Genomic DNA, 19812 nt, shown 5'->3' with positions numbered 1-19812 from the left:
GGGACAGCCTCCCAACATTCCTGCTGCTCAGAGATGGCAGTGGAGCCCGGCCGGGGAGGCTCAGTGGTTGCGGGTGGACCCATGAACCAGGAGGTCACGGTTCAATTCCCAGTCAAGGCACAGGCCCAGGTTGCGGGCTCCATCCCCAGTGGGGGACGTGCAGGAGGCAGCCGATCAATGGTCCTCTCTTATCATTGATGTTTCTCTCTCTCTCCCTTCCTCTCTGAAATAGTTAAAAAATATATATATATATACACACATACACACACACACACACACACACACACACACACACTAGAAGCCCTGGTGCACGAAATTCGTGCACGGAGGGGGGTTGTCCCTCAGCCCAGCCTGTACCCTCTCCAATCTGGGACCCCCTCGAGGGATGTCGACTGCCTGTTTAGGCCCAATCCCGGGCCTAAACGGGCCGTCAGACATCCCTCTCACAATCCAGGACTGCTGGCTCCCAACTGCTTGCCTGCCTGCCTTCCTGATTGCCCCTAACCGCTTCTGCCTGCCAGCCTGATCACCCCCTAACCACTCCGCTGCCAGCCTGGTTGATGCTTAACTGCTCCCCTGCCAGCCTGTTTGCCCCCAACTTCCTTCCTCTGCTGGCCTGGTCACCCCTAACTGCCCTCTCCTGCAGGGTTGATCACCTCCAACTGCCCTCCCTTGCAAGCCTGGTCCCTCTCAACTGCCCTCCCTTGCAGGCCGGGTGCCTCCCAACTGCCCTCCCCTGCTGGCCATCTTGTGTCCACATGGGGGCAGGATCTTTGACCACATGGGGGCAGACATATTGTGTGTTGCAGTGATGATCAATCTGCATATTACTCTTTTATTAGAGGCCTGGTGCAGGAGTGGGGGCCAGCTGATTTGCCCTGAAGGGTGTCCCAGATCAGGGTGGGGATTCCCTTGGGGCGTGGGGCGGCCTGAGCGAGGGGCCTGTGGTGGTTTGCAGGCCAGCCACGCCCCCTGGCAACCTAAGCGGAGGCCCTGGTATCTGGAATTTATTTTCCTTCTACAATTGAGACTTTGTAGCCTGCAGTGGAGCCAAGCCTGCTGCTCCCTCCGCCACCAGCAGCCATTTCTGTGGCAGTTAATTCACCTTCTATAATTGAAACTTTGTAGCCTTAAGCGGAGGCTGGGCCCGGACAGGGTGTGTGGAAAGCTTTGCTTCCCCTGTTGCCACCGGCAACCCTGGCCTGCTCTCTCAAGCTCCATTCTGCCGCCATTTCTGTTTGAATTTGTTTACCTTCTATAATTGAAACTTTGTAGCTTGAGTGGAGGCTTAGGCCTGCAACAGCTCGTGGAAAGCTTGGCTTCCTCTGTTACCTGGGAAACCTTGCTCTTTGTGGCTGTAGCCATCTTGATTGGGTTAATTTGCATACTTGCTCTGATTGGCTTATGGGTGTGGCTTGTGGGTGTGTCAATGGTACGGTCAATTTGCATATTATCTTTTTATTAGGTAATACACACACACACACACACACAGTGGCCAGATTATTATGATCTCTAAACGCATAATAATCTGGCCACTCAGTGTATATCCTATATAATAAAAGGCTAATATGCAAATTGTCCCCTCGACCAGGAGTTCGACCAGCAGGCAGGCTGGCCAACTGTCCATGTCCCCTCCCCCTGGCCAGGCTGGCCGGAGCCCACCCATGCACGAATTCATGCACTGGGCCTCTAATATGTATATATATATACACACACACACACACACACTGAGTGGCCAGATTATTATGCGTTCAGAGATCATCATAATCTGGCCACTCAGGGTAGATATAAAGATGGCAGTGGGAAAGGAGAGGCCCCACTCCCTGCTCCCCCCATGCTGACAATGGATCTCTCTCAAACACCTAAGGTGTGTCCCCTTCCAAAGCAAGGCCCCTCTGCATCAAGCATGTCAAACTCGCGGACCACGGGCCACATGCCTTATTTACTTGGCCTGGGTTAGCCTTTGAGTTTGACATGCTTGCTCTTCATGTAAACGCGGGCACTGAGGTGAGAACGGTTGGATGTGGGATCCAGGCCTGGTGAGCCTGACCCTGGTGACGGGTTCTAGGATGGCCGACGGACACCGGGCCACTGAGCTCCCCCGGGCCTTGTGCTGGAAGCGTGGAGAAGGGAGCAGCTCTCCTGGGGCTGCTGACGTCCTCGAAGTGTGGGCCTTGGGGTTGGACTTGATCTGGGACACTTTCTCCCTCGCTTCCTGGCCTGTGGCTTCTCTGGAAGCCTTCTTACCGAATACTTGCCTGTGAACCGGGCACTGGCAGGGCGGGGAGGTGACACGGAACACGGAGCACTCAGCCGCCGGGCCGGCCACTCCTCGGTGCTGCGGCTGCGGAGGTGGAGGCGGCACTTCGTCCTGCCGCGCGGCCGGACGCAGCGGCGTGGCTGTCTCACATCACCGGGTGGGTGTGATCAGCACCTGGGACCGAACCCTGAGCCCGATGGGTAGTTGTTGAACAGGGGCTTCCTGTGGCGTCAGCAGACGGGGCTGTAGGGCCCAGCCCCTCCCCGGGGACAGGGCTGTGCCCCCAGGAAAGCACCAACAACAAAAAGCTACTCCAGTGAGCACAGGCCTGCTCCGGGCCACGGCTTTAGGGTAAAATGCTTTATGTAGTGCCAAAAGCACAAGGAGCAAAAGAAATAAAATTGATAAATTAGACGTTCTCAAAAATTTTAAAAACATTTGTGCTTTAAAAGACCATTAAGAAAGGCAACCCACAGAATGGGAGAAATATTTGCAAATCAAACATATGCTGCGCTGGCCGGTTTGGCTCGGTGGATAGAGCGTCGGCCTGCGGACTGAAGGATCCCAGGTTCGATTCCAGCCAAGGGCACATGCCTGGGTTGTGGGCTGGATCCCTAGGTGGGGACGTGCAGGAGGCAACCGATCAATGATTCTCTCTCATCATGGATGTTTCTATCTCCCTTCCTCTGAAACCAATAAAAATATATATATATATAAAAAAAACATGACAAGAATGGTGATGAAAATTAGGGAATATATACAGCCCTGGCCAGTGTGGCTCAGTGGACAGTGTTGGCCTGCAGACTGAAGGGTTGTGGGTTGTTCTGGTCAAGGGCATGTACCTGGGTTGCAGGCTCGACCCCGGTCCCAGTCGGGGTGTGTGCGGGAGGCAACCAATCGATGCGTCTCTCTCCCTCCCCCTTCCATTCTCTGTAAAAACCAACAGGAAAAATATCCTAGGCTGAGGACTAACAACTAATAACAATAACATTTAAAAAGGTGAGAAAGACGATACTCAGCACTGCACACTAGTCCACGGTTGTTCCCCACGTGGTGGGGCCACCAATTCTCTTACTGGACCTGAACTAAAAGAATGATTGGCAGGTGCTGGGCAAGGTTTCTGGATGTTTCACTGAAACAGCTGCGCTGAGTCTGGCAGGTGGGGCGGTTAGAAGCCACTCCCACGTGGACATTAGCGGGAGCATTCCACGCCATACCTGACAGTCGTCCTCAGCCTTGTCTAGGTCACCCCGCACGGCCTGAGGGCCATGCCAGCCAGGCGGCGCCCACGCAGGGAAGGCTCGACGTAACACGGCACCTGCAGCAGAGGGAGGTGGACACGGAGACAGCCTGAGTGACACGGCGGAGGCTGTGAACAGACGCTGCTCCCAAGGTACACACGTGGCCAGTGAGCACATGGCGGATGCGTGTCATTCGTCATTAGGCAGATGCAGATCTCAACCCCTCCCCCACCGCAAAGGCTGTCCTCAGGAGGGTCCACGCGGGCAGTTGAGAACGAATTCTCTCCTCCACCGCTGGTAGGATTGTCCGATGGGGCGGCCTTTTAGAAGTTTGGCAAAGGATTAGACGGTTACCAGGGGAGCCAGTCACTGCACTCCTCGGCATCTACCCAGAACTGGACAGACGCCCACACAAAACTCTGAATGTTCATAGCGTGATCCCAAATGGAAAACTCTTGTCCACCGGCGCCGAGCGGTGAGCAGGCGTGCGCGTGCCTGTGCCCGAGTGTGACCTGGCAATACAAAGTCAGAACTGTGCTGTCAGGGACGAGCCCTGGACATGGACTAAGTTAGAATCCCACTGGAGCCCCGGCCGGTTTCACTGTGGTCAGCGCGTCAGCCTGTGGACTGATGGGTCACAGGTTCGACCCCCGGCCCGTTGGGCGTGTGGGGAGGGCGATCACATCAGTGTTCCTCTTCCTCTCCTCCCTCCCTCTCTCTAAAGATTAATGGAAAACATACTCTTAGATGGACTTAAAAAATAAGAAAAGAACCCCATTTTATACCAACAGTCCAAAATCAGCCCGGCCTGAGAGACAGACACCAGATGAGCGACTGCACCGGGGAAGGGGCCAGAGCACGAATGCTAACGGGTCCCTTTTCGAGGTGGAATGTTCTGGAGAGGGAGAGTGGTGAAGGCTGCCAGGTTCTGAATGTCCTCCTTCAAACTCAAGTGTCCTGGGAAGGGCAAGGTCCTCGTGAGAAGGCCCCCGCCCCGAGGTGCACCCCTTTAAAGGCCTATTGGACGGAATATGTGATACTACTTCTGACGGGAGAGTCACTGTGCGGGTGACGCTCTCAAGGCCCCTCCTCTGGACAGCTCTGCGAAGTGCAACGAGACCGCGGGAAATAAGATCCGAACGCGGCCTACCACCCGCTTCCGTGTGGTTCGGTCAGAAACACCTGCGCAGAAAGGAAGACCACACGAACCAGTTTATAAACCTTTATTGGAAAGGCGAAAACCGCATATTGCCACTGCGTTTCTTACTCTTCAAGTGGTGCGTGGGGAAGTAACTCAGATACAAAACTGTGCTGCTGTCTCGCCAGGCCGGCTGTGAAATCGTTTTTGTACAACGGAGGTAGAGTGGAGAGGACCGTAACGCCGGGACACCTTGCTGCCTGTTCAGGTTCTGGCGGACCTAGGACAGACTGCGCGCGCGTTAGATTTAGGTCAGGGGTGGCATCACGTGAAAAACTTCCCTTTCCGTTTCCCTCCTCTGTTCTCTCACACATGTGAAGTGTACAGCGGAGGGCTCTCCTCCTTCAAATTCAAGTGTGTCCTGGGAAGGGAAAGGTCCTCGTGAGAAAGGTGGGAAGGGCAACACGGCGCCCTTCACACAGTGGTTTGGCCCGGCTGTTCTCACACCGATCCGGGCCTGCTTTTCTGTGAAACAGCAGGGAGGTCCATCCTCCATCTCATCAATCCCCCCATCTCAATACTCAGCCTGATGAAGACAGAATCTTTAACTTAACATTTAATGAAATCAGGTTCTATGCGGACATGGTTCTAATATTGATTTGCAGTTTCCTTGCTTTTAAAAGGGGGCGATGGTGGGGTACAGAGGCTATGTCGCCCCAATGCGCAGGGCCCTAACTGAGGAGTTGGGTAACTCCGATGTCCTGGATTCTACAAAGCATCAAGGGAAGCCAATAAAGCCTGTTTCTACCAAAGTCACAAACTTCCATTCATGGTGTAAAACGATCAAATGGGCGTGCGCCTGAGCATCTGCGTCAGGCCTAGGTTTTAAGGGCTGCTTAAGAGCCAGAACCAAGAATACATTCTCCAGTTCAAGGATCCATTTGACAGTTCAAGATACGCTCTTCCTGCTGCCCCGGCCAGGGTAGCTCGGAGCTTCATTCCATGCACTGAAGGGTGGCACCTTCAATTCCTGGTCAGGGCACATACCAGGTTGTGGGCTCCACCCCCAGTCAGAGTCAGGGCTGGCATGGAAGGCAACCCATCAATGTCTCTCTCTCTCTCTCACATTGATGTTTCTCTCTCCCTTTCTCTCTCTAAAATAAATTTTAAAAAATGTGTTCTTCCTCCTAAAAATGTGACACAAAAATAATTTACACCAACTGCTTTTTATTACCGAGTTTCAAAACCTTTCACAAGATGATAAAAACAAGAAAAAGAGGAAAAAAACCAACAACATGACAACCACCGCTGATGTCATTCCCACTGTTCCCAGTCAGCTCCACGCCCTCTGTGTGCCAAGCCCACGCCCATGCACCTAAGCGAGACGCAGGCTCGGAAACTCTTTATTCTGGTTGTAGCAGCTTAGGATGCAGGTGCAGCCAAACACAAGCTCCAGGACACACTGGACAGACTTTACAACGTGGGCTTCGAGGTGCAAACATGGAACAAAAATCTATTCGGAACTGATAGAAACCGTGCACAGACCAGGCGGCCTGGGAACACGTGTCAGTCCTGCCTCCTCGAGTGCTCTCCTCTCCACAGACCAGTCAGACGAAGATGCAGAGCTCTGTGGTTAGTTAAATTATACACTCTGTAGATACTATACCGACTTTAAAGTTACACATAGACCAGGAAATATCCATCAGTTCATTCGGATCGACAGACCCTCTGGCTGGGCCGCTGACGACCAACCGGGCACGCGGAGGAGACCCGCCGGCGCCGTGCGGCTCACTGGTGGGCACACTGCACGCCTGGGCCGTGGTGGCTGCTGCTCTCCTCGTCGGAGCTGTCGTTGTAGGCCTCGCGCCGCTGCCCGCCTCCCGAGCCCCGAGTGCTGTCGAATTCCTGAAGCTCCACCTCCTCTGTGTCTCCGATGATGTTCGGGACTTCGGGTCGGGATGGCAGAAGGTCTTCTAGTTCCTTCGTTAAAACGAAACAAACAAAAAAGGTCGGCTGTCAACGTCGGCAGGAACCCCCTGCCCACACACAGCCCAAGGGGCGGGCTTCTTTCCGGTGAGCAGCGCTGCCCGGTGAGCAGCCAAGACCGCAGGCCACACCTGCAGACATCTTTTGTGCGACCTCTGCTGCTCAGAAAACAAGCCAGCATCTGCCCACTCTGAAACACGGGACACGCAGACACGCCTTCCAGCACGAAGAGCCAGCCGGCTGGGCTGGGGGTGCCTCCTTCAGGCAGGGAATTTCCCCTCCCCGACTCCCCCCTCCCACCAGCACAAAACACCCAGTGCCTCTACTTTACCACCAACCCCGGCCCCTGGATACGGACAGCAGCAATCCTCATTTCAGTAACAACCGGACAGCCACTGATCTCAGACTTAAGAAGCGCTTGCATCTGGTGACCTCATATTGGCACCACAAATAAATGGAAGGTGACAAAGAAACTCAACTAGTATCGGCCTGGAAGGCAGCACCTGTTCTGAAGCCAGGGACACTTACAGAGAGCTTGTCGGGGCTGACCCAGTTGTTCTCAGGAAACTGCACGTCGAACTTGATGTACAGGTCGCCTTTCTCAAAGGGGTTACGATACTGCGGCATTCCTTCCCCTCGAACCACCCGGACGCACCCTATTATTTGAGCAAGCCGTGGGGAAAGTGTAAGAACTTTATCTGAGAAGAAGAGTGCTCAGTAATGTTCTTTTCCAGAGTCCCTACTATTGGAAACCACGACTTCCCAGAGCACAGGGAGCCGCCTCAGGGCGGAGACTCACCCGGCTCGATGACCTTGCCGGGCGGGTACTTCACCACGATCTGACGGGCATCGAGGTGCTTGAATGTGAACTGGAAGCCGCAGAGGGCCTCCACCAGGCCGATCTTGTACGTCATGTGCAGGTCGTTGCCATCTCGCTGGAACACCTGCGGGGAGAGCCGCGCACACATCTCAGGACGTAGCCACCTGCTGTGCTCTGTGCCACGAAGCCACTTCAAAACTTCCCTTTTACCATCCAGTGCAAAAGCCCATCCCCAACCCCTACCTACATTTATTTATGTAGGAAGACTTAGCCATTCTCAAGTAACATGCCAGAAACTCCTACCAGGCAAGCCCTAGAATTGGGAGGAATGGCTCAAACCTAAGTCACAGCCGAGGCCACAGAAACAAGCAGGCGTGCCCTGAGGCCCCTTTCTTGGCCCGGCTCCGAGCTAAGGGTGCAGAGGGCCCAGCGGGATTCTGTGAGCAGGTTCGCCCCCGGAGTGCTCCCCAGATACGATCCAAACAAGGGCAAGGGAGGGCCAAGTTCAACATAAACAGTTCCACCAGCAATGCTCAGCCAATGAAGGCGCTTAAATACCATGCATCACTTCGCACATGTATGAACAAGTTTCCTCTCACCTAAAACTCCAATCCTGTTTAGAGGAATGCAAATCAACAATAAACCCGTGGACTCAGCAACGAGTGCAAAGGTCACTCCATCAACATCAATAATGTCTCCAAGCTTCAACGGTAGGAAAACCCATCCAACTGCACACATGCCTGCCTTGCAGCTTTATTTACGAGAGTTCACAAATATCTAGACGCTTAACTTTTGAAATTTAATTTAATAAAATTAACTGCAGTAAAAGGTCGCCTAGATTTTTTTCAATACTAGTCTCTCTTCCAAAGAATGCCGGACAGTTCAGAGAAGAGAGGAACCTGCAAGACAGCCCCTGCCCCAAACCCTCCTCCCAAAGCTGCCCGAGAAGGAAAGCTGACCTCACCCCATCCCCCATCCCCCCGACTAGTGGTCCAGGCCCGCAGCCGGGAACGGACCATTCTGAACGACATAGCCTTCAGTTAAGGCTGCGTCGGCGCACTCTCCCTCCTTTCTCCCCATCCGAGACTTAGAGCCAGTGGGCAGCGGCAGCGCATTCTAGGCTCACCCCCTGAACCTGCTTTCAAGGCCCCCTTTTCTCTGCGTTCCCAGTGAGCCAAAGCAGCCCACCTGAGGGCACTTCTTTAAAAAAAAGCAGCTATGCTAGGAGGGACAAGAAGGGGGCGCTGCTCTTGGGTGTCTTGGACGGGAGGGCTCACCTTGATGTGATTCCAATAAAAAATGGTCTCAGCCGAAACCGGTGTGGCTCAGTGGATAGAGCGTCGGCCTGTGGACTCAAGGGTCCCAGGTTCGATTCCGGTCAAGGGCATATACCTTGGTTGCGGGCACATCCCCAGTAGGGGGTGTGCAAGAGGCAGCTGATCGATGTTTCTAACTATCTATCCCTCTCTCTCTTCCTCTCTGTAAAAAATCAATAAAATATTTTTTAAAAAATGGTCTCAGAGTTTTTTGGCTTTTTTGGGGTGGTGGTGGGGGTGGTTAGGCTAGCCAATTTGATGCTAAAACTCAGAGAATACACAAGCAAGAATTAGGAAATTTTTGAAAAACAGGATTAATGAAGAGAAACTACCAAGAACAAGATAGCAACGCACTTAAAACGACAATCACGTCTAAAAAATGAACACAGAGGAGGGCTAGCATCACCAGATCCTACGGTCCTTTGTGCAAATGCACCTTGGCAGCTAGGCCACCAGCACACGCACGTGCACACATGTGCACACATGTGTACACACACACACACACACACACAAAGACGAACACACACGATGTGCAGCACTCCCAGCAGCAAGTGCTTTCCTCAGGAGATTTACATACTGCTTCAGATACACACCCACCCTAACCGCATGGCCTCACCATTACTTCAGCACGGGAGTTGGGAGTGAAGAACACAAAAGAAAAACAAAGTACAAGATTTTTCATGAACTAGTTCAAACAAGTCAAGTTTTCTTCAGAAGGTTCAGAACGTTTTCAGTGGTAGAAATTAAACAATTGCCCAGTGCGGCTGGCGTGGCTCAGGGGTTGAGCGTCGACCTATGAACCAGGAGATCAAGGTTCGATTCCCGGTCAGGGCACAGGCCCGGGTTGTGGGCTCCATCCCCAGCGTGGGGCATGCAGGAGGCAGCCCATCCATGATTCTCTGTCATCATTGATGTTTCTCTCTCCCTTTCTCCCTGTCATTCCTCTCTGAAATCAATAAAAAACATTAAAAACAAAAACAATTGCCCACACCTCACCTTGGGCTCAAATTTATTGTCACAAAACCAAGGAGGACCCGCCTGCCCTCCCCAGATGAGCTCCCACGCTGGCCTGGCCATCTCCCGTCAGCAGCCACTGGGACCGCCCGCCGTCTGCTGGAAAGCCACGCACTGCACAGCTGCCAACGAGCCACAGCGATGACTTCAGACACCTCCCCGCGGCCCCGACAGGGAGGCAGCTCAGGCATCGCCTTCCTGAGCCCGATGACCGCCCTGAGGGAGGACAGGCTGTGAGTCCAGTAGAGCCAAGCCCAGGGAGGCCCACGCTGGTACACGGGAGTCAGAACTGACTGAAGTCCTTTGTCTCCAAGTCCACTGACCTCCATTTTAAATCCCCATTGAATTATATGCCACAGTAAAGGCTGAACTTAGGGAACAAGGTCTCATGTCAGTCCGACATGCCAGAACACCAAACCACCATTCCTACTCCCCTCCGACTTCCTCGCCACCCTCCTGCCGCAGCACAGACACCACATGCTAACTGCCCCCACTCTCCCGTGCACCACACACAGCTGCACCATCTTACAACCTCCTTGGTTTTGCTCTGTGCCCAAGCGGACTCTGACCATCTCAACTCCTTGGCCATCTTTCTATCTTTGTGCCTTTAATGCCTTGTATGGTGCTGTGCAAGGAAGGCAAGGTTGAACACAGTGCCAGTGAACAGAGAATCTCGTAAAAGAGCTACAAATATTCCCACCACCTACGAGACCCTAAGGCAGAACTCTAGAAATTACTATTTCTCAGCAACCTGAGAGATCCTCGCTTTTTGTGAGCTTGGCAATATCGACAAAGGGCCGAGATGTAGAGAGCAATCCACAGCTTCGCCGAGGCTAGAAGCCTGACCGACACCCCTGAGAAAGGCTGGGTAGCAACTCCCCCAGCGAGGGAAGGAACCCAGTCACATCCCAGAATCTGCATCGCCATGCGGCTTCACCCTCTACTGGGTTGATGAAATGATTTAAAAAACTTTATCGATAGAAATCACCATCAAATGGGAGAAAAATTTCGTGCAAACTAAGAAGGTGGTTGACCTGTGAAGACTTCCATTGGAACTGAGTCAATGTGACCAAGGACAAAGCCAGAGCCCTGTCAAATGCTTCTACAGCCAAGCATTTGGGGCCCGGCCATTGTGGCTCAGGGGTGAGCACCAACCTATGAACAGTTCAATTCCCGGGTTTCGCACTCGATCCCCAGTGTGGGCGTGCAGGAGGCAGCGGATCAGTGATTCTCTCTCATCACTGATGTTTCTATCTTTCCCCTCTCCCTCGCTGAAATCAATTAAAAAAACATTAAATTTTTTTTAAAGAACCTGGGTGATTACTAAAGGGCTGTTGCACAAATAGCTTGATCTATTCTTCACGAATAAAGGTCTACAGTACACCACACAGCACCTTAAATACAGGCGCAATGGCACAACCCAAGTACCACACACTAGACCACAGTGTGGACCAGTTAATTTTGCCTTGTACATAACATACAATACACTTCAATCAGAAACTTAAAGTAAAAAACTGCTCAACTGCAGAACCTTTTCTTTCCAGAGAATCTCACCTGGCACCAGTGTGTAAAACCAGTCAACAGAGTAGCACTGAGGACTGAAGCCTTGTCCACCCCCCACCCCTCACCCCTCACCCTCCACAGGGAAAGGGAGCTGCCTTCAGCCTTCTGGTCCGGGCCCTCGCTTTCAGACATGGGGGGGGGGGGGGACGGGACAGAGACCACCAGATGATAAGTCACAGTGCTAGTCAACACCAAGGTGGGGCCACACCTGGCTCCGGCCGGCTAACCGGGCCAGCCCCACACCTCAGCCAGACCAGTGGGTGCTTCACGGTGCGCAGGGTGCTCCAGGAAAGGACCTTGCACCTGACCGGCACCTTGCACGCCACACCCGCCCTGAATAAGGAGAACACCAAGGCAGTTACCTCATGCTCCTTCTCTTGCAGCAAGAGCACGATGTCGCCCGGCTCCACGCCGGGGGCCTGGTCTGCTTCCCCCGCGAACGTGATCCTCTGGCCGTGCTTCATGCCCTTGTCCACGTGGACCTCGAGAATCTTGACTTCTTTAATCACCTTCTTCCCTTCGCACTTTTTACAGCGGTCCTTCTCATTAATGACCTCTCCTGGGAAGAGAGGCCATTCAAGCTTCCAGTGAGATGACTCAGCTGTTCTTGCTAAGACCTTTATTCATTAAAGACATTTTCTGAACTCCTTCAACGGCCACCTAAAGAATCATTCTTAATCTCAAAAGCAAAGGCCACCTAAAGAATCATTCTTAATCTCAAAAGCTCACACCTCACTGCTGGTTCCCCGAGGGCCAAGCTACCCAGGCCTCCTCCATTTCCGAGCATAATGTGCCTTAAGCCCTTCCAGGTTCTGACTCTCTTCCTGGAGTGAAAACAAAGCCGAGGGCCTGGGAACAAAAGGGGTGTCAGGTGCCCTGGCTGGTTTGGCTCAGCGGAGAGAGCGTCAGCCTGTGGACTAAAGGGTCCCTGACTCAATTTCTGTCACGGGCACATGCCCAGGTTGCGGGCTCAATCGGGCGTGCAAGAGGTAGCCAATCCACGATTCTCTCTCATCATGGATGTTTCTCTCTCTCCCCCCTCCTCTTCTTTCCTCTCTGAAATCAATAAAAATATATTTAAAAAACAAAAACAAAAAACAAGGGGTGTGCCGAAACCGGTTTGGCTCAGTGGATAGAGCGTAGGTCTGCGGACTGAAAGGTCCCAGGGTCAATTCCGGTCCAGGGCATGTACATTGGTTGCGGGCAAATCCCCGGTAGGGGGTGTGCAGGAGGCAGCTGGCCGATGTTTCTCTCTCCTCAATGTTTCCAGCCCTCTATCCCTCTCCCTTCCAAACACACAAACACACACACACACACACACACACACACACACAAACAAGGGGTGTCAGGTGCTGGACTCTATAAACGTGTCTTCATTTTGTGTTCAGCCTTAGTGCCATGCGTTTACAACCCAAATAAAAACCTAAGTGTCCTCATGGCTCATCATTACACTGTACAGTTGGCAGTTTCATTTACTTCACAGACCAAAGCTGCACTGGCACCCTACTATGGATCTCCCTTATGTAGTTCATGATCAAGGACAACTGCGGGAATCCGCTAGATGCTGCATTTAGTGGCCCGAGTCCCTCCACACCACACTCAGGACGCACAGCTTCTCTTCCTCCCCTCGCACTCTTTGAAACATTTGATTAGTGTCTAATGGAGTAAAATGGAAGTTGTACATACACTGTGAAAAAAGTGTCCATTTCTAATGGCTGACTGGCCCTTTCAATGCTTAGAGGACATGTATAATCAGTAACTTCTGAGTCTGTTTCTCGAACACTTTGCAAACCATGTTCTGCAAAATACCATTTCTCCAAGTAGCAATGGCACCCGGGCAGGTCTGCCAACTTTGGCTTCTCGACAGCGGATTGTCAGCCACTGTGACAGGGAAACGCACCGAGCCCCTCCCGCAGGGGAAGGTAACAGACAGCTTCCCCAAGTGACCTCGTCCCTCCCAGGAGCACTGGGAAAAGGATGCTCTAAACCCGTGCTAGCCACTGAGAGCCACTACCAGCCATGGCTGTAAGTTTAAAGATGCAGTCCCTCAGTCACATTTCAGGAACTCAGCAGCCACAGGAAGCTGGTGGTTACTGCTCTGGACGTGGCATACACAGAGCATTCTGGTCATCGCAGAAAAATCCTTTTGGCCAGCACCGCTCTAAGGCCGCAGGCCTGTCTGTAAGTCATGTCTACCGGAAGGCAGCCACGCCAGCGGCTTCCATGTTGTGTCACAGTAAGCCTCCTCTTCTCAGAATGATAACTAAACACTGGCTGTTTCCCCCTCTATCAAACATTACCTTACAAATCTGAAGGGACAAAACCTCTTGTCCATCTTCTTGCTATTAGAAAAGAGGAACGTTTCACTGAACAGAATACACATTTATGGTTCATCTGGGTTCACTGGGCCTAGGCCTGAAGGAATAATTCTTTTCACATTTTCCTTCCAGAACTCTCCGTGGCTTTCCGTTATTGAACAGGAAGATACAACCACGCTGAGAAAGAAAAAGTGCGCGCCTCCCCATTGCTGCGCACCCATCCCCGCCTGGAGGCAGAGCCCAGCACGCACCTTCTCCGTTGCAGTCGGAGCACACGGACTGCATCTGCTGCACCATCCCCGGGGCCAGCTGTCGGATCATGATGCGGACGCCGCGACCCCGGCAGGCAGCGCACTTCTGAACAGCCCCTGACTTTCCACCTTGGCTAAAGCAAGCAAAGGCATCCATTAGATGTTTGCCCACAGACCAAGACAGGTAGGAACTGTGCTTTTCACCTTCCTCTCCAACCCCTCAATGACTAATTAAACTGACTTCAGAGGGATCAGGAAATGTTCTGTGTTGGGTGGTGAGTTTTAAACCAAGAACAACTTTTACCTGGCAGACACTCAGGGTGCCATGGAGCACAGATGAAAGTGATGCCATAAGCCAGGACACACTTACCCACTGCACGCACTGCAGAGCACATTCTTGCTAAGCTGTAGTTTGGTGGTCTTGCCATTATACAGATCTTCTAAAGACACTCTGGGGAGGAAAGAATTGGGTTCAATCAAATGTTGCCAAGTTCTCTTAAATTACAGGCATAAATGACAGCCGAAACAGCAAATTTCACTATAACCTTCTCAAACAAAGAATTAAAAAACATCTTTCATGAAGCCACCGACTGAGGTTTTATTTGGAGGCCTGAATTATCAGAAAGGTCTTATGGTCCTAGACAGTACAGATATGCCTAAAGCCAGCACCAGGGTCAGGCCAGCAGCGTGCTCTTGCATTTTCTGATAAAGCTGATAACCGCAAACTCAAGTGCACAACCTTCCCCTGGCCTCAGGCAGGAACCCCCTTTTCTAGGACAGACCGGGCACGGCGAGGCTCAGTCAGTCCTCACTTCACTACAAGGCTCTGCACCCTCCAAGGACAATTCAGAAAGACTATAAAGTCCTATTTTAACTTGAGGGTGGCACTCGGAGTGCATGTCTCAAAAGAGAAAGGGAAAAAAAGTGGCCTTATCTACCGTGTGACAGTGACAGAGAGGAGGAGAGGAACAGGTTTTTAACAGAGAGCCTACAAGTCTTAAAGCTCTAAAGAACCCAGCGAATTCTAAGCAAAACTGCATCAACTTTTACCAAATTTTCAGAGTTTTAAGACAGAAAAAGGGTGGAGTTAAAAAGTCTATTAAAAATATATGACTTAGCCCTAGCTGGTTTGGCTCAGTGGATAGAGCGTCGGCCTGCGGACTGAAGGGGCCTGGGTTTGATTCCAGTCCAGGGCATGTGCCTGGGTTGGAGGCTCAATCCCCAGTGGGGGGCGTGCAGGAGGCAGCTGATCAATGATTCTCTCTCATCACTGATGTTTCTATCTCTTCCCCTCTCCCAAATCAATAAAAATATTTTAAAAATAAAAATAAAATAGAGGAACAAAAAAATAGTTGGAAGTATGTTGCAAAGAACGTAAGTCTCTTGCAGGACTCAAACTTTCCCAAAATTGCTATCTGAAGCTAAGACTTGACATGTTCCAGGCAGTATGAGAATGAAACACTGATGGCCGAACATCCCCAGCACCGGAGTAATGCCATGTCCACAGCGTCAACCTGGACAAAAGCCCCTGGTTGTATCCGCCTTTTACTTTTCCTAAGAACCTTGAACCAAATCACTGACAGAAAACCAACAGGTAGGGCTTCTCCGTGGCTATTACATTACAGTCAGCACACAAAACCACACCAAGAGGCCAGACAAGTCCTCGTTTCAACAAACGTGGCCAAGAAAGGAAAAATGTGGACAATGGTCTGCGAAGCTGGACTTCCTCGCCAGTGGGACTAAACCGGCAGTTTCTACCAGGAAACGGGGCTGCATTTATCGGCCTCAAACACGGCCGCCTGCCTGGGAATCTCTGCCAAGGAGGAGCGCTGCGCACAGATACTCAACAGCACTGCGATCACAGGAGACACTGGCAGCCTCCAGGGAAAGGGGAGCGACTAAATGCCACGGCGGGAGCATCAAGCCACCCAACACGAAATGCCGTCACAACAGGGAAATGTTCAATAATGCGAAAAGAACGCAGCAGGAAATAAAACTGCATGTGCTGCATACTAGGAACCAAAATTTAAAGGTCTGAAGAACCATGAAATCGAGCACTCTTGATTTTACTTACTTCTCAGACCATTTCTTTCTTTTCTTTTTTTAATGTTTTTACTGATTTCAAAGAAGAAGGGAGAGGGATAGAGAAACATCAATGATGAGAGAGAATCATGGATCGGATGCCTCCTATATGCCCCCCACTGGGGATAGAGCCCGCAACCCAGGCATGTGCCCTGACTGGGAATCAAACCCTGACCTCCTGGTTCATAGGTTGATGCTCAACCACTGCGCCATACTGGCCAGGCCTTAGACCATTTCTTTGTCAAAGAAAAATGTGGGGGAAAAAACAACAACTAACCAATACTGCACAAGTGTTACTCTTGGAAAAATATCCAAATGATAACATTTCTAAGGACAAATTCTTTCAACATACAAATTTAAGAATGAGAGTCAAACAATGTAACAGGTTATATTTTACTTCCTCTCATCTATTCAAATGAATAGATAATATGAAATATTTTAAGTGCTGGAAATTCAGTCCCTGGCATTTCCTTGTAAAACCATTATTAGTTTGAAAAGCTGACAGGACCCAAGGCCTCACAAATTTTGCAAAGTAAAAAAGCTAGCTTCAAATTGTAGCAGGTTCATGAGCTCAGAGTCTAAGATCAAGGTCAGACCCGTTCATATGTTGGCAGGTTAACGCCAGGCTTGAAGCCAGCAAGCTCCATGGAAACCGATTTCGGAGAGTTCTCACTGAGGATCAAGCAATGAGTGACTACACCATGCAAACAAACTAGGCGGGCAGGCACTCAGCTAGATGTTTGTAATAAAAAGTGACTTGGAAGATTTAAATACTTCAAAAAGGAGACCCTCCATCATTGGAAATGCCAATCATATACTCTGCCTGGGGAGCACATGAACAAAACCATCTTCCCACTCAGTGCCAACACCAACCACCCTTTAAGATTTGCAGCAAAACGCACACAGCCAGGTTACCAAATTCAACTTGTCACCCAATACGGACAGTAAGGCCCACGGACAAGTTTGTTTTCTGATGAAAGATGAAACACTTTTGATACCTGTTCTCTTCTACTATTACTATTTGAGGAAAGCACTTTTTTTTTTTTTAAAGGAAAAAGAGATATTCACTTGAGTGGATGCATCATATCTTCTCCTCTTCTTCTGCCATTCCGACTTCTACTCTGATTGCCCATGAAGCCGAACAGTCCCCCACCGAAAATGTGCGAGAAGATATCGTCCATGCCACCGCCGCCGCCGCTGCCTTCCCGAAGGCCTTGTTCTCCATATCGGTCATATAACTCTCGTTTCTCAGGGTTTGATAGTACTTCATACGCAAAGCTTATTTCTTTGAACTATCAAGAAAAAGGAAAACAATCAGATTTTTAAATACAAGAGCGGAGAAAGGCTACAGGAATCCAGAATCCACTTAATTCTGGAAGGTACAAGCTGCCTTTGGTTTGATCCTGGCCCTATTTATTACCTACCACTGCCCAGAATGTTAGTATTCCTGTTACAAAACCAAAATACTCTGAACCTAAAAACTGGGCTCATGGGCATAAATGGACTTTTCTTACGTTCCTTTTACAAGGAGGGCAACTTAAGTTTAAGACTGAAACCTTGGGGGAAAAGTCTCAAATTACTTACTTTGTCACCAGCATTTGGATTCTTATCAGGGTGGTATTCCTTGGCTAATTTTCTGTACGCCTTCAATAAGGGGTAGAAAACAAACAAAAAAAGGGAGGGTTATATACAAAGACCAGTTTAAAGATTTGCGAGTACTAACTTAACCACTTTCCTGAGAAGCATCATAACCTTTCAAAAAGAGCTTGTGTTCACTGGTATCATTGCAGCTTTCCATCTTAACACTGTTTACTCACTGATTTAACACAATAAAGCAGACAGCAATTATGCTTGAAGCCAGATGCAAACAATGAAACAATGCCACAGGAAAAAAAACCCAAAACACTGAAACACTCCTTATCTTCGCTGTTGCCCAATGTCTTTGATGGGCAGTAACCGGGTCAGGGTCAAGAAGACTTCGATAAGAAGTGTTTGTAAAGCTTTACAAACTGCAAGACATTGTCACTAAAAACCAAGCCAAGGTGAGAATTCCTGCTCACGATGGATCCTCTAATTGTAACATCCGGGCAAACCAAGAGGAGCTCCGGGTCGTGTTTTATTTTCATCCGGGGACTAACCTGGGGTCTTAGGACCTGAGCGAGCCTCGGTCTAAGTGAAGGTACATACTAGATGGAGGCGGCTGAGGTCCCCTGCACCTTAGTCTTCATTCACAGGCCCATGAATTACATAATGGGCCGGCATTTCCGGTAAGGTAACAGGAAGTCCCTTTGCCTCCAAACTGTCCCCGTCCCGCCGCCTAAGGAGCAGATGCGGGTTTTCTCCGCTCGCGGGTGCGGAGACTGCGGGCCCCGTGGAGATGCCGTGGGGTGTCATCAGACGCCTCGGGTGCTGTGCAATCCTGCGCTGTCAGCCTCGCGGCCCTGCGCGGCGCGATAATGAGGCCTCCCATTTATTTTTAGTCGGTGGACACTCAGGTGTTTGGCTGGGACCCACGCTGCCTCCCGAAGCGGGGGCAGAACCGCCAGGTTACCTGCCCGGACCATGCGCCCAGACACAGGCCCCCGCCGCGCGAGTCCACGCGGGAGGGAGAAAGGGCGGAAGGAAGGGCGGAGCGGCCGCGGCCCCCAGGAAACAGCCCACCTGCCCCGCCGCACCGGCCGGCGGCCGCGACCCTCCCTCCCGCTGGGTCCGGGGCCCCGCCCGACGCGGCGCCGGCGTCCGCGGCGTGGACGTCTCTCCCGGGGCCGGGAGCCTCGGTCCAACCTGTTTTTCCAGGCTGGTGACCCCGGCGCCCGCCGCGGGAGGGAGGAAGGAAGCGCCCGGCGTGCGCGCAGCGGTGGGTTGTGTTTGCTGCAGCTGCGGGCGGGCGGGGCCGGCGGCCAAGGTCAGGCGAGGCCGAAGCGCGCGGCCCGCGGCCCGCGTCTGGCCGGTCTCGCCGCGCCGCCCCCCGGCCTGGGCCCGGCACCGGCTCGCGGGCCGTCCGGGAGCGCGGCCTGGCCTCCCCGGCGCCGCGCAGGCCCGCGCCCCCACCCCCGCCGCCGGCCGCTCCCGGTACCTTCTTCAGCTCGTTCTCGCTGGCGCCGGGCGGCACGCCCAGGATGTCGTACAGCTTCGTGTCGACCACGTTCGCCATGGCGGCCGGCCGGGCGGCGCTCGGGCAGGAAGGCGGCGAGCGGGCGGAGCGGCGGAGCGGCGGCGCAGGCCGAGGAGACAGCGAGGGGAAAGCGGAGGCGGGGCTGCACTTTGACCCGGCGCACGGCGTGCCGTGACGTCACCGCGCGCAGCCGTCCCCGGCGCCGGCGGCCGCTGGGGTCGGGGGTGTAACGCAGCGCGCGTGCGCTTGCCTCCTCCGTGTCCGGGGCCCGCGCGGCCTCCGGGGCGCCCTGTTAGAGGCGGTCACGGAGCCGGCCCGGCGGTCAGCATCGAGCCGGGCGCTGGGAGCCTCCGTCCCAGATGCCGACTGCCCTGGGGCTGGCTCCCTCGGGGCTGACGGTGAAAACGGCCCCTGGGGGTGCGCGTCTCGCGTGTTGCACTTCCGGGCCTGTCCAAACGTTCGCCAGAAGTAGCAGATTACACCCACGAGCACCGCAGTCACGTGTCACCCCCTATTTCCTAACCTCCAGCGTTTTAAGGGAAACCACTTATTTCCTAACACCCTGCTTCCTAAACACGTGCGCATCTCATAGGCGACTGTGGCCCTGGCCGCCTTGCTCAGTGGATAGAGCAGCGGCCTGCGGACTGAAGGGTCCCGGGTTCGATTCCTAGTCAGGGCACAGGCCCGGGTTGCGGGCTGGATCCCCAG

General features: G+C 52.4%; 1 protein-coding gene across 1 annotated transcript; it reads right to left on the bottom strand.

Annotated features, from left to right (window-relative positions):
- Positions 1-5846: 5846 nt before the first annotated feature.
- Positions 5847-19251, bottom strand: DNAJA2 (DnaJ heat shock protein family (Hsp40) member A2). Its single transcript, XM_054710494.1, has 9 exons — positions 19066-19251; positions 17574-17633; positions 17058-17281; positions 14278-14358; positions 13908-14041; positions 11701-11897; positions 7425-7569; positions 7154-7281; positions 5847-6619 (listed from the first exon to the last, which is right to left on the bottom strand). Exons 1-9 carry the CDS (start codon positions 19141-19143, stop codon positions 6428-6430), a joined length of 1239 nt encoding a protein of 412 aa, XP_054566469.1. The 5' UTR covers positions 19144-19251; the 3' UTR covers positions 5847-6427.
- Between the last annotated feature and the right edge of the window lie 561 nt (positions 19252-19812).

The sequence above is a fragment of the Eptesicus fuscus genome, chromosome 21, assembly GCF_027574615.1.
Source record: "Eptesicus fuscus isolate TK198812 chromosome 21, DD_ASM_mEF_20220401, whole genome shotgun sequence".
NCBI classification, from domain to species: domain Eukaryota; kingdom Metazoa; phylum Chordata; class Mammalia; order Chiroptera; family Vespertilionidae; genus Eptesicus; species Eptesicus fuscus.
Note: the sequence above shows the minus strand (reverse complement) of the source record. Positions and strands in the feature narration are given on the sequence as shown.